The sequence below is a fragment of the Electrona antarctica genome (genome assembly GCF_951216825.1).
Source record: "Electrona antarctica genome assembly, chromosome: 5".
NCBI classification, from domain to species: Eukaryota; Metazoa; Chordata; class Actinopteri; order Myctophiformes; family Myctophidae; genus Electrona; species Electrona antarctica.
This window is the reverse complement of record NC_136810.1, coordinates 18,503,629-18,518,994: the sequence shown is the minus strand read 5'-3', so window position 1 is coordinate 18,518,994 and position 15,366 is coordinate 18,503,629. Positions and strand designations below refer to the sequence as shown.

The 15,366-nt window shown below is 43.6% G+C and overlaps 1 protein-coding gene across 1 annotated transcript in view; it reads right to left on the bottom strand.

The window, feature by feature from the left end:
• Positions 1-2,715: 2,715 nt before the first annotated feature.
• Positions 2,716-15,366, bottom strand: part of LOC306923876 (uncharacterized protein) — a gene marked incomplete at its 5' end in the record, with an annotated part of 44,802 nt that continues 32,151 nt past the window's right edge. Inside the window, 7 exons of the mRNA XM_079502220.1 lie at positions 2,716-2,946; positions 7,824-7,884; positions 8,652-8,783; positions 9,821-9,983; positions 12,035-12,094; positions 12,219-12,335; positions 15,190-15,271. Of these exons, the coding sequence (XP_079358346.1) occupies positions 2,751-2,946; positions 7,824-7,884; positions 8,652-8,783; positions 9,821-9,983; positions 12,035-12,094; positions 12,219-12,335; positions 15,190-15,271 (811 nt within the window). The 3' untranslated portion in view covers positions 2,716-2,750. The remainder of the gene's footprint in view (positions 2,947-7,823; positions 7,885-8,651; positions 8,784-9,820; positions 9,984-12,034; positions 12,095-12,218; positions 12,336-15,189; positions 15,272-15,366) is intronic.

The following is a 15,366-nucleotide window of genomic DNA, read 5'->3' as shown; positions in this document are numbered from 1 at the left end:
CTGATGGAGGGGAAAGGAACTGGTTGGAATAACGTGTTCCTTCCACGCGCTACGTCCAACCAGGGAAACTCCCCCCTGTCAGGTGTAAAGGAGCAACTTGGACACTCAGGCATGAAAGAAGCATGAGTTCAAGTCCGTTGCTCTCCCCATGTCCCCCATATATGGGGACTAGGTTGGCGGAGGGTGTGTAGAGCCCAGGATCACGTTAGATAATTGACACAGGGGTGAAAAAATGGGTTACAAAATCGTGGGATAAAAAATATATAAAAAAAAAGGAAGGCCTGGGCCGTGGGCTCAGCGGTCCAGGCACCTTGGCTGGTAATCCAGTCTGGCAGTGTGCCGCGGGTGTGATGATTTGATTGGCTGAGCACGTAATGTGATGATGTATGATGATAAGAGTGATTTTTATGTATTACTTGTCAAAAAATGACGGTCATCAATGTTTATATAGCTCATTGTGTATACGTACAGCTTTTTTCTTTTTGGGCTTGACCCCGTCTTATGGCTGCTTGCAGCTATATTTCCAGCTTTGAGGGTTTGTGTAAAACAGGGGTTCTCAACGTTTTTGGCCGGGGACCCCCGGAAATGCTTTGGCAATGTCTCGGGACCCCCGCCCCGCCCCCTCCCGACACCCAATATAAATTGACTGCTACAATAACCTTAAACCATTTTGGGCGGGAACCCCTTTTTTTTCTTTTTTGTTTTTTTTGAAAATAATTTGGGGACCCCCTAAAATAATTTGGCGACCCCCCGAGGGGTCGCGACCCACGGGTTGAGAACCCCTGGTGTAAAACACAAACATTGTCCTAACGCATACATTGAACCAGCCTTACTAATGTGTGTTTCACATGACATTGTTTGCAGCCACTGAGCTTAAAGCAACTCCTTAGATAACTAGCCCTGTTGCTGCCAGCTCAAATTGGATCGTCTACAACGATCCAGATTGGATAATTGAGTAGGAGTCATGTTGAAGTCATGCTGGGGAACATGCTGAAAAACTGTGAGCCAGAGGAGGCCAGGATGACCACTGTCACTGAAGAAGCAGAGATGAAAAACATGGCATGAAGGAAATATGGTTTCGTCTCCTTCCTAAAATAATGGCCTATGTAATTTTTTGAGGAAAATTATATATTTTTTGCCTAAATCAGCTCTGGCAACCTCTGGTATAATGGCATATATCCTAATTGAAAAGATCATGCTGGCTAAAAACAAATCAAATCTGTAATCATGAGTAATTAATTATCAGCTCTATTTATCACTGGTGTCATTTCTCACTCTCCGGTTGTTCTGTCCCCTGTACAATGTTTATTTGTATTGTATGTGTTTTTTGTATGGATAGTTTTATTATCATCATTTTTTTAAGAACCTGCTCAAGGACTACAGATGTAAATTAGCTTCTGGCTAACTCTGGCCCATTTACATGTGAAAACTGACATGTTGGTTAATGAGCATTGTCCTTGTCAAATAAACAAATAAATGAATTAATCCTGTTCCCACCACAGTAGCATAATGGTCTTCGATGTCAATAATGTTACCTAGGCGTTTTTTATATTGCCTAAGTCAAAGACAGTGTTATGTAACTTAAATTAGAAAATTGGCCTAAGTCTGGAGTAAGTTACTTACTTGTCAGGTTTACAACTGCCTATACTGTATGTCAAAAGTCAAAACACAAATGGACCTACAGTAGGTCATTTAATCCTCTTATGTTACATAACTGACAGACAGTGTTATTTCTATGTCAATAGTCATAGATTGATATAAATTAGGCAAGACTTGGTCTGGTCTGTGGCGGCACATTTTAGATTTCCTGTTTTACACACCATTATAATGTTGTTTTGATTATAAGACCCAATTATGAATGAATGTCAGTCTCTAGCTTTCGTTTTCCTCAGAATATGTATGACACTTATTTACTACATCTGGCACATTATGAGTCCACTAACAGTACTAGTGGTTCTCAAATGTGTTATTTTTACAAGGAGCATACATTAAAAAGGTTACAGTTGGGTGCCACCGATATTGTCCCTTATCATTTGACCCATTTAGGCCTGACCTCAAAATTTTAAAAAATCCTTCTAAATCCTCCAGTTTTCTGAAATAAATATTTTCACGATTTTTCAAAAATAGCAGACCTACAAGCTCGTAGCGCGCCACTCGGTGGCGCGCTATGAGCTTGTAGATCTGCTATTTTTCAATAGCTAAATTATAACAATGTTTAAAACACCAAAAGGGGTTCCCGCCCCAAAATGGGTTAACTGTCCTTTTGCGCAGATCACGCAAACCTCAGCAAAAAGAAAAGGACAATATCGATGGCCTCCAACTGTATCTTTGAAAAACAAAGAAAAGGTCCAGCACACTGTCAGACACTTGCCAAAATGTTGCTCTTTATTGGGTCGACGTTTCGGTCGACCGAAAGTTCGAATTTTTTTTGAAAAACATTTTCATAGTTGAAATAGCCGATCTACAATTTCACGTGTCAATGTAGCTATTTTCACTGTTTCATTTATTTTATTTTGTATTTTGTAATAGTAAAAAATGCCTAAAATGTTTAGGCATAAGGGGTACGTAGAATGTACGGTGGTGCGCAAGACAGGGCCGCAACTGGGTCTCGAACTACAAGCTGTACGGGTACGTGTGTGCGTCAGTGAATGCATGTATGTGCATCCAATGCTGTGTGTCCTGTGCACGTGTGCGCGCACGTGCAACATGTCTGTTTAAAAATAATTTAGGCAGGTGTATAGTGCACCTATTTAAACGCATGTGACGTTACATGTGAGTATAAACGTGTCTCTTACAGCGATGACGTTGACAAAGTCGTTCTCTCCCAAGGTGTCCAGGATGGTGTTGATGGTGTGTTTGGCGATGGTCATCTTCAGACCCTTCATGCTGCCACTGATGTCCACCATGATGATGATGTCCTTTGGAGACGTGGCCGCCTGGATGTACCTGGAGGCATGGCGGAGGACACAAAGTTAGTTGAGTCAGTGATCAGGGGGAGGGGAATCATATTGAGAAGGGTCCCCGGATGAGGGTATCTGACTGTACCACGTGCTGTTTACATTCATTCAATCAAAGCAGAACTTTTCCACCATTTGCAGTTTCAAAAGCAAGGGGGAGAAAAGAATAATTCAAAAACAAAGTCGCAACAGTCAACATACAGTGTAAGTGTATACTGGGTATCATTTCTAAAGTTACAATTTAATGAATTTTAAGACCTTTTTATTAACACCAAATTGGCCAAATTGGCAAATATTGCGTAAGACAGTGGCAAACTTTGTGAAAATGGAAGATCTACAAGCTCACAACGCCTCGCAGTGAGCTAGTAGTTCAGCCATTTTAACCTGTCAAACCGAGTGAAACTAAACGTAATGCAGGTGCCCGGTGGAGCAGTGGTAAAGTCCCCACCACCGGAGGTTCTGGGTTCAAATCCACAGTGGTGCAACCGGCTTTGTCGAGCGTCTACACAAATACAATTGGCCTGTGTTCGGAGGAGGGAAGTCGAGCAAGGATCACCCTGGGCAAGACCTACGCTGTAAAGGCTATAATTTGTTTGGGCGGAAGTTGCAGGATTTTAGCGGAAGTATCGCCCAAGGAAATGACGTTGATGCTTTACAAATCAGTTTACATTCTCCGCGAATGAAACAAGTGTTGTGATTGGTCTGGAAAATATCGTATCCGGGGGAAACACGTCTGACAGATGTTCCGGAGAATACATCCGCCGATAGCTTCTCTGCCTTAGCTTGTGACCAGGCTTTTCTTTTCGCAGATAAGTAAGCCTGGGACCGCAACATATTCCTATGGGCTGGGGTGGCACCTGTCAACAGGGAGTGTTGGGCAGGAGGAGAAGGACGAAGGCACTTGGTGGGGGCTCCTCACTGGCAGGTTAGACAATCCCAAGGAGCAATTTGTTTTAATAAAGTGGGAGATATGTCTTATAAACTGTATTTATAATACTAGCCCTTATACTGTAGCTATGCTGCTATATCGCCTCTGTCGGCTGGAAACCTCATACCGTATGTCCAAACCTGTTACCACTCAGTCAAAGTCAAAAGCATCAGACCTTGCAAGCTAGAAATGTGACACGAACAAAGCGACGTGTTTCGAGCTTGCTTTTGTGACGTACTAGTATGATCATGTAGGGCTTCAATTTAGCAACAAAAAAAAACACCTCAAATTTAAATATGGAGATAAGAGGTTCTGCCCGACAGCAACAATATGCTTTAGTCTGCAGGGGGCTTCCTATGGCTCACTGAGCTCCTCTTCCCTCTCCCCCCTCTCTCCCTCTCCATCTCCCTCTCTAGTCTGCAGGGGGCTTCCTATGGCTCACTGAGCTCCTCTTCCCTCTCCCCCCTCTCTCCCTCTCCCTCTCCCTCTCCTCTTCCTATGGCTCACTGAGCTCCTCTTCCCTCTCCCCCCTCTCTCCCTCTCCCTCTCCTCTTCCTATGGCTCACTGAGCTCCTCTTCCCTCTCCCCCCTCTCTCCCTCTCCCTCTCCAAGCCAGATGGCCACCCTATAGAGAGGGTCTCAAGGTTTCTTCCTGTTATAAAGGGGAGTCTTTCCTTGCCACCGTCGCCAAATGCTTCATGCTCACGTGATCTTGACACAACTTTTTGTGATTTGCCACAATAGTAAAATTAATCATTTGAGCTGTAATGAAGTCCAAACAGTCACTACAGTCCCCCTAATGCATAATATGTACACACAAATACATTGTCATATTATGACAATAAACCAAGTCTTAAAAAACAATGCACAGAAATGTTACTTAAATGCAACATTTTTGTTACATTTAACTACTAAATAGTAAAGGCACAAAAATGCACGTATAATACATTTTGAGTACCCTATGGTTTAGAAATGTTGAGTATGGGTCCCCAGCATTTAGAAACTGCTGGATGCTAACTTGCATATATTGGGCAATTTTCATAATTAGCATAATAAGCTGGGGTACCATTAACATCATCATCATCATACTATAATTCAGTCAATGTCTGTCTGTCAGAAACACCGCCGTATCTCCTCACCGCCTACACCAATCGCTCCCACTTTTCACACAGGCATTGACCATAATAATATGGAGGTCTTAACGAAGCCCTTTTTTCCAATTTAACAAATTATAAATTAATAATGAATTTATTAGTGAATTAAAAATGCGAAAACGCACCCAGGGCGCATCTACAAGCTCATTTAGCTTGTAGGTCTGCTATTTTAGAAAAATCGTAAAAATGTGTCGCAAATCTTTGAATACATGCTTTCACAGAGTAAGTTTTGAACTAAAATCTTTGCTTCTGGGAGGTCCCTGGAACTACATATTTTCAGATGGGGGTCGGCGGCTGATTACATACAATTTCTGGGGGTCCTTCACATGAAATAGTTTGAGAACCACTGACATAGAAACAGAGGTTTTTTTCAGAAAACTGTCAGGATTTAGAAGGCATTTGTAGAATCTTTTCTCAGGTCTAAATGGGTTAAGAAATAACATCTCCGATATAATACACACGCCACCAATTGGCATAATTTATAAATGCATAAATAGTGGCATATGGCGCCCATGTGAGTCCCACTGACCCAGCTACTGATCTGCTATAACAAACTTAAGGAGCAGCTTAAAGTCTTTTCCAGGGGATCAGGGCAATATAGCAGGCTGTGCTGTGCTCTGCCTGGACGCAGTGCATGCTGCGCAGCGCATCGCGCTGTATGGCAGTATCCATGGACCTAATCTAAAAATCCAGCGCCTGATACCGACTTGATACAGGCTGTCTTACACGCAATCTTTATCTGTCACTGCATGGTCGCTTTGGAAAACCTTTCACTTTTCAATAGCCAAACTTTTGTTCTCTGCAAAGTACTTTTTGTTGACCAATACAGGTCTACAGTGCAGTGCAGCATATATAGGAAGAAGTCTTATGCTTCTGTCTTTATGGTTATGTTTGTTCCACCCATATTTAGAACAAACATAGGAACATTCTTGTTCTACTGCTCTGCTACCAAAATGGAATGGAATGCCCATCCAGTATCCAGGATGTGTATCATTGGTTTCTTGTAAAAAATGGCCTGAAAAAGCATCTATAAGGAGACCGCAAGTGGAGAAAAATACATTTTCCAACAGAGATGAGGTGTCAATTACTGCCATGTTTTGTACATACGGGGGTGGTTTGTAGATGACATGATGTTATTGTGTTATTTTTGTGCTATGTTGATGAATTGAATACATACTGTAGGACCACAATGGAAACAAGTCCCCAGGACTTGTTTGTGTTATCCTTTTAGCCGAAATGTCTGACTGTACCACATGCTGTTTACATTCTTTACTAATAAAGTATTCAATCAATCAAAACTTTTCCACAATTTGCATTGCATTGCAAGGAAAAATAATAATAATTAAAAAAAAAGTGTCAATTGTTTTGGCCACTTTCCAAAGCCCTTTTTTTTATGGAATTATACTCATTCCTGCAATGCCAGAGAAGCTGGAATGCCAGAGGAGGTGCAACTCATGCTTACACAGGGACAAAAAACAACTTTATTTGTGCAAGACAGATGTGATGCGTGCGTGCGTGCGTGCGTGCGTGCGTGTGTGCGTGTGTGCGTGCGTGCGTGCGTGTGTGCGTGCGTGTGCGCATGCACGCCTATTCTGCGTAATGATAGCTTGTCCTCATTCTACGTGCCATCTGGTGAACGTGTCAGTGTCAGTGCATGTGAGGATTGCAGTGCGTACAGTATGTAAATCACTGTTTCACAGCCCTGGGTCAACTCAACCAGTGTTCTGCTTGTTCTGCTTGTTTCACAGCCCTGGGTCAACTCAACCAGTGTTCTGCTTGTTCTGCTTGTTTCACAGCCCTGGGTCAACTCAACCAGTGTTCTGCTTGAGTTGAATCACTGTTTCACAGCCCTGGGTCAACTCAACCAGTGTTCTGCTTGAGTTGAATCACTGTTTCACAGCCCTGGGTCAACTCAACCAGTGTTCTGCTTGAGTTGAATCACTGTTTCACAGCCCTGGGTCAACTCAACCAGTGTTCTGCTTGAGTAATGTGGAAGAGTTGGATTTGATTGTGTAAAATGTAGTTATGGGTCATATCATAATTGCTTAGAATGTCTTTCGCTTAACCCGCAAAAGCATTTCATTTCTTTAGCCGATTATAACTATTTTAGCCCTACAGGAGTTGTGAAAATAGCCACTCTGCTTTCTTTTTTTCTTTTATATCACCAATGACATACATAATGATATATTGAAAATGAGGATAGCCAGGAGGATTAAGAAGGTTAAAGGTATAAACGTATCCTTTATAAACATATTATATTAGTGCAGGCACGTGCAGAGAGTGTTAGAGAGGCAGGGGCTGAAAGAGGGCACTTTTGGCCCAAAATAGCTAAAATAGCAGATCTACAAGATCTCAACGCGTCGCGCTGCGATATTTTTTCCGGGGTGCAACCCAGCACTCTTTAGCTCGTGGAGAAGCGGGGTAACGACATGGATTTCGAAACAAATTAGTTCAACGCAAAATGCTGCGTTCAAGTTCAGGAGACTTCGAAAAAAAGAAAAAAAATCTCCTTAATGCTGCCTTCCGGCATGGCACGGAAAGGAGAGGATCGAGGGCATTTGCATTTCTTTCACCATATAGTAAGCTGCATTTGTGGTCTGGAGAGGGCAGTTGTTTTACAGATGGGTAAAAGGGCAGGGGCTGAAGCCCCCTTTGATATCTATGTGTGCACGTCCCTGTCCCGTCCCACTGTTTGGGACAGTGAATTAGTGGATCACATGACAGGGTCTCAGGGTCTTGGGATCAGTGGGTCAGTCAGTCTATTCAAGGATCATCAGAGCTTACCAGTTACGGTTCCTACAGTCAAACGCTGCCACCCCGTTAGCATCCGGCGTCCATTTGATACCTGACGGGAAATGACAATTATTCACAGTTCAAAAAGGTTTCAATATTTAAAGCCTCATGTAACTTTTTTTTTTTTTTTATGAATAAAATTTAATTTTGTCCAATACTGTATGGCAGAGTATGTTAACGGGATATTTCACTTAAAAAAACAACGTATTCATTTATTTGTAATAATTATTTTGGGTGTTTTTCTGGAGCGTTGAGAGCGGTATGAGCGTTGAGAGCGTTGATTTACCTCCAAATATAGTATATATATTAAAAATAAATGAAAACAGTAAACGAAAAACCACGGCCCCCTTACACATTATTAGAACAGGGGTTCTCAAAGCTTTTGGCTGTCCGTGTCTCGTGACACGGCCAAAGCAATACCCCTGTATTAGAGGAATACCAGAAAAGAGGTTGGGTGTTTTTGATTAATCTATCATGGTTAAAATGAAGTTTGAAGTTACAATGGGTAAGAATGAATATCAAATATCTAAATACTGATACCTGATGGTCAAGATTAATGTATCCCCTGAGCAAGCAGGCAGGCTCTATTAGCTCAATGATAAAAAATGTCAACACATGCCGGTTCAAATCCGGAGTAGAAGAGGAAAGTTACATATAGTGCTGCTTTTTAATACAGACCAGAACATTTGTAAAATGTGGGTCATGATAAAGAACAAATGGTGTCATCATTGTTTGTGAATAAAACACACGTGTGGTAGGAGGAAAATAAAAAACGGTTACTGCTATCATGACAATATTTTCCATCTTGGGCTCCATTACCGGGGTAGATTCTGAAGAAGCCGGTGGAGCTGCCAAAGAATTGCCAGGTGAGAGTCGGGTCTTTGTTGAAGTTGTTGATGAAGACGTCATTCAGCGCCTCGGAGTTATAGATGGCGTTCAGAATGTTGGGATCTGTGTGTGCAGACGACAAGATCAGAATGTTGGGATTTGTGTGTGCAGATGACAATATCAGAATGTTGGGATCTATGTGTGCAGACGACAAGATCAGAATGTTGGGATCTATGTGTGCAGACGACAAGATCAGAATGTTGGGATCTATGTGTGCAGACGACAAGATCAGAATGTTGGGATCTATGTGTGCAGATGACAAGATCAGAATGTTGGGATCTATGTGTGCAGACGACAAGATCAGAATGTTGGGATTTGTGTGTGCAGACGACAATATCAGAATGTTGGGATTTGTGTGTGCAGATGACAATATCAGAATGTTGGGATCTATGTGTGCAGACGACAAGATCAGAATGTTGGGATCCGTTTGTGCAGACGAAGATCAGTGACTAGAGCATGACTCATGCTTGTGCAGCGTATCATTCGAATCATTCAATAACGTAACAGAAATGAGAAAATACGTTATTATTGTTGAGTGACACACTAGAACATTGGTTCTCAAAGTGGGGTCCATACTTATACAGGGTATCTGCACATTTCTAAAGTAACTTTTAAGACCTTTATAATACCTCTAAGATTAGAACATAATTATATAAATAAACTAATAATAAGACCATTACTATGTCAAACATAACCAACAAACAATACAATACAAAATTGGGAAAGGGCCTCTCTGTGTGGAGTTTGCATGTTCTCCCCGTGTCCCCTAAGGTAGGTACCCTCACAAAAACATGCAGTAGTCCTGGTCTCTAAACTGCCTCCACCTGGCTAGCCGGGGCGCCTGATGGAGGGGAAAGGAAGTGGTTGGAATAACGTGTTCCTTCAATGCATGGACGCTCATGCATTGAAGGAAGCATGAAGTCAGTCCGTTGCTCTCCCCAGGTTGGCGGAGGGAGTGTGTAGAGCCCAGGATTACATTAGATAATTGACACTGGGTGATAAAATGTGTTACAAAATCGTGGGATACATTTTTTAAAGAAGGTGCACAGTAAATTCTGTGGTATTAGTCCAGCCAGTAGACTGTGACATGTTTGATCTACCTCTGTTGAAGACGTTGGTGGGGATCTGGATGTCGCTCTGCAACACGTTGACCGGCATGTTGTTGAAATGCGCATTGTCCTCCAGGGGAAACTCTCCTCCCAGCTCAATGAACTCCCCACTGTTGTCCATGGTGTTGATCATCATGGAGTTGTAGTAGTCAAACTGTCACAGGGGGAGGACACATTGCGAAGTCTTATGGAGAATATTGTGCATTTACTAAAACACACTTTGCTGTGTTTTTGCCAGGTGAAAACCTGGCATATAACAGCCCCGTATTTAATAGCGACCTAGTCATGATTGGCTGCCCCTAAGGCAGCCAATGGGAGTCTGACCCCATACTCTGAAACGCCACCAGCCAATCGCGTAGTAGGGACCTATAGTCATGATTGGCTGCCTCCTAAGCCCTGACACGACGTAACGCTGAAGTCTGCACCCACACTGCGGACGTGGCAGCGAGGAGCCACTGACAACAGCGGCTAATGTTGTGAGCTAACTGTCTGGAGCTACAGGAAAGCCATAACAAAACACATAACAGTGATTGAACCAACAAAAGAACGTCGGAAAACGAACGTTTCTGACACAGAAACATACCGGTACACGTTAAAAAATAAATAGAAAAAAGGGGTGGACGGGGACGGAGAGACAGATGCACAACGGAGAGCGCTTGTTTCACCTGGCAGTTAATGACACGCGTGTCGTTCTTGCAGGTCACATTCCCACCTAATACTTTGTTAGACTCGATGAGAATGGGCGGAGAAGTTGGGATTCTTGCATATTTAATTTGCTGCGGTTTGCCTTCACACTGTCATTCGCAGCAATTGGAAACGCAGCAGGGGGGACCTTTATCAATGTGTTCCATTCATAAACTAGCCTACACAGTGAAATCTATGGTGTTAAAATTATACTCATAACGTGCATGTGTCGTGCCGTCGGGGACTGGACCTCTCTCTCTCTCTCTATACGCACGCAGCCACGCACTGTTCTTTTGGGCATGGAGGCACAGCGCTGAGCACACTGAGAAGACAGCAGCGCAAAAATGTTTATCGAGATGAAAGTCCCTATACTCCCCAGTCCCCACACAGTGACAGCACTCCATGTTTACGCACAGACAGACAGATAGAATATTCTGTAGGCTACACTGCAGTGTTTTTATGCGTTTCCTTAAGCAATTGATTAATGTACTCGTCCTAATTTCGACCATCATCTTTGCGCTGCGTAAAATATGCCTTCTCCGTCTCCAACTGTGTTTAGCTCCTCAGTCCTCACCCGCCACATTGTTTGCTTAATTTCCTTTATTTGCTGCGGATTGCATTCACACCTGCACCGAATCGTAATCAAGTGCGATTGGAAGCGAAGCGAAACCCCAGTTTTTGGTTGGAGTAGAATGCGGTTCTTTGATGCGCATTAGGATTCGAATGATGCTTCACACCTGCCAAACGAAGCACACTTTCTGACAATGTGCAGCCGGATTCGTTTTAATCGCAGTAAAGCTTTCTGGTGTGAATGTCACCTTAGACTACTGTGTATTGGGGTCTAACTGGGGGATGGGGTGTAGTGTGTTAAATAGTAACACTGTTACTGTTTTGGGCTACGGTATTTGTGTGTAATTAGTCCCTGTTCCTTAAATCTGCTATAAGCAATAATATGTCAAAATTTGAATTACCTTTTAATTATTAAATTTTTTGGTATTCAGACAGCCAGCTCCCAAAAACAATTTAGTCTCTGTGACACATCTAGGGGCCGCAATCTGCATTCAAATATTTTCCTAGAAGCTTTGTCATTGGTCGATTTGCCTGTCTGCTTCCTGGTTGGTTAGTCATTGCGACCGTTTTCTTTTTTCGACCAATGACAAAGCTTCTAGGAACATCTTTGAATGCAGATTGCGGCCCCTAGATGTGTCACAGAGACTACATTTTTTGGGAGCGTTCTATCCATTGCTGGCTGTCTGAATACCAAAAAAAATTAAAATAAAAAGGTCATTACATTTTTGACATATTATTGCTTATAGCAGCTTTAAGCTGGTGGGGGAGTGAGGAGGCTTAATGGAGTGTGGCTCTCCTGTAACAGACTGCAGGCATCCAGCATGTAACGTTTAACTTTGCAGAAAAACTTACCTCATTACTGGCCCTGGTTATTTGGTCTTCATAGACATAAATACAACACTTACGGATATGGATGGATATACTTGACACTTAACACGAAAATGAACAAACCCCTAAAGTAGCGTTGAATTCATGGTACAAATCTGCATCCTCCGCCGACTCTGCCAATCTCTGTGGAGAGAAACGGAGATAACAAAACTATGAGCATTTCTCATCTCAAGAAAATATAAGGGTATAAAATAAACGATAGAGTGGTTGGATGTGTCGGGTATGTGGTTCAGTCGTGTTTTCTCACCTGTACTGACTTCATCTTGCTTCCCAGCATGCGCTCGATGTCGTCAGAGAAATCCTTCACCATGTCTTGTCCGTCGACTTTCACAATCTTGATGATGGACTCCACGTCCTTGAGTTTCTAGAAGAATTCAGAGCGCATACATATCATGGATATTTCGTTTATTTTGTTGACAACTGGGCAACATACATTAACAGGTTCCGTCCTTCCGACGTGTCCACATGTCATAACTCATAAGCAATCCAACCGACGGGTTGCAATGACGTGGGTACACGTCCTAGTGCATCTTCAATGATTGAAGATTGAATCATTGAAGAATTTTTGAGTGGGACTCCAAAGGCCACCATACGCTTCGCTTTTCGTTCATGCGCGGTCCGGTCCGGTCTGTTTACCGCTGCAGAAAGAATGCCTCGTCTCTCCTAATCCAGGGCGCTCTCCATGGTTTTGATCTGATGGATATACTAAGCTCTTCATTTCTTTTTTTTTATCCCACGATTTTTGTAACCCATTTTTCACCCCTGTGTCAATTATCTAATGTGATCCTGGGCTCTACACACCCTCCGCCAACCTAGTCCCCATATATGGGGGACATGGGGAGAGCAACGGACTTGAACTCATGCTTCCTTCATGCCTGAGTGTCCAAGTTGCTCCTTTACACCTGACAGGGGGGAGTTTCCCTGGTTGGACGTAGCGCGTGGAAGGAACACGTTATTCCAACCAGTTCCTTTCCCCTCCATCTGGCCAGGGGGAGGCAGTTTAGAGACCAGGATTACTGCATGTTTTTTGTGAGGGTACCTACCCTAGTGGACACGGGGAGAACATGCAAACTCCACACAGATAGGCCCTTTCGCCAACCCCGCCTCGGGTATGGGCACTGATGACGCGGAGGAGGAAACACGCCGCCAGCACCCACAGCGTCCCGAGCGGGAATCGAACCCAGGACCTTCTAGCTGTGAGGCGACAGCACTACCAACTGTGCCACCGTGCCCCCGAAGCTCTTCATTTCTGACTTCTCAACTGCCTCTCGTTTAAAATATGAACACGATGGATTATTTAGCGATAATATTGAAACGAGAGAAAGATAAGCAAGCAAAAAAATATCTCAGTTTTTTTCCGGAACAGAAGGGGGGGGGCGGGGGGGGGGGGGGGCTTTACAGAGTAAAAGCGGCCATGTCTTCCCGGCACCCCAGAGCTCCTATTTTGTAGGAATCCCGGGGCTGATTGTGTTAAATCAGTATTCATAATATTAATTAGTGCAATCGAAGACTGCTGACCCTGACTCCAATGGCACTGAGTTGACCGAAGCGGACTTTGCAACGCTCGGCACAGCGCCTCCTGGTGGGTCACTCGGTGGTGCCTCTCGTGGCTCCAATCCGCATTAGACGGCGCGCCTCCATCATTTTAACTGTTTGTTAGCAAACCCGAACGGAACGTTCCTGGAGTGTGGAAGTGCCCAGGACGGAACCAAAAACGTTTGGTCACATTTATCCCAAGACGTAACGACAGGTCGTTTGGGGAGTGAGTGTGTTGTTCAGGTTAAGCACGCACCCATGACCCAGTAAATTTGCTATAAATATGCTATAATAGGCCCCCTCCTGTTTTCACTCTTCACTAATTATCTCACGAACTTGCGCACAGGTTTGCGTACGGAGGTGACACTACTGCTCATGCAAATTAGCCCCATGACATCACCATCAACAAACACGGAAGAAAAGGGAGTATGTGCTGGGTGAGCAACTCCATAGAAGTGAATGGGCAGCGATTTCTGCGTTACCACTCTAGTTCTTTATGACGTAGACGCCTGGCACTATGTCACTGTACATATCGTTGGCCCTAGGTGACACAAAACGCCATTAGGACATCCTGCTACGTGACATTCTGCTAAAATGAGTCAGTGTTGGCAGTGTCACCTCAATTGAGTCATATGAAGAAGATGTACATACAGAGAGAAACATCCTGTATGAGGGATTATGTTTGCTATAAACAAACTGTGGGCCACCAGTGCTTTTGGCACATACTGCCTCCAGTATACTGACGCATTCTCACACCAGATGCATCAATCTCAAACACGACACGGAACTGATGATATACAACAGCAACGCGAACGACGCTGAGTCAGCAGAAGCAGACTTTGCGTCGCTCGGCACTACTGCCACTCGCCAGCTCGAGTCGGCTTCTGACGGTGCACCTTATTATGCGTTTTAGATGTTTTTAGCTGACATGCTGCCAAACTTATTATGAGTTGAATTGGGAGTGGCAAGATGGTCGATTTAGAATGATCGATCATCCAAATTGGAGCCACTAGAGGTGAGATGGTACACAAACGCTACAAATGGCATTTGTAGGATCTTGCGAACGTCCAATGTTCACTGGTAGGGCTAGAGCCCACGAGAGAATGGTCGGATAGAGAAAGGTGGATAATAAAGTAGGTTTTCTACTGATTTTCCTCTCTGAAGATTTTCTTTGTATGCAAGATGGCTTGTGACTATCAGGTCCAATATTTAGTTCAGTGACCACTATGGGGCAAAAAAAAAAAGGTTCAGATCAGAAGCTGTATTTACGTTCACTCTTTCCACTGTAAAGTAATGGACTTGAACCAGCCTCCGATGCCCTAAAAAGGCGGCCACCTACTTCGCGCAGATACGCGAAGTAAACCGCAGATAACATGTCTTTCTTTTCTTTTTTGTCTTTTGCACTTCCACGTTCCATGGGCGGGACCGAACATTTTAACTCAAATCTTTGCTTCTGGAGGTCCCTGGCACAGAATGTTTTTGAGAAGGGCAGCCACATATCAATTTGGGGGTCCTTGACAAGAAAAAGCTTGAGAACCACTGCTTTAGGGCAGTCCTTCATATTGGTACAACAACTTAGATCACCATGCACGTATCATATCAGACTTATCAGTCTCATCATGTCTGATCAGTATGCAATCATCATGGCTACATGTGAGACTATACAACATTTAATTCCTTACCTTTTGTAGGAGTTGAGAGCCAGAATATTTCAGTGTGAAATCCCGAAGTTGCACGGCCATGACAGCGGCCCACCCCTGTACCCTGAAACACAGAGACGCAGTGGGTAAACATCATGACAGCGGCCCACCCCTGTACCCTGAAACACAGAGACGCTGACACATGACAGTGGCCCACCC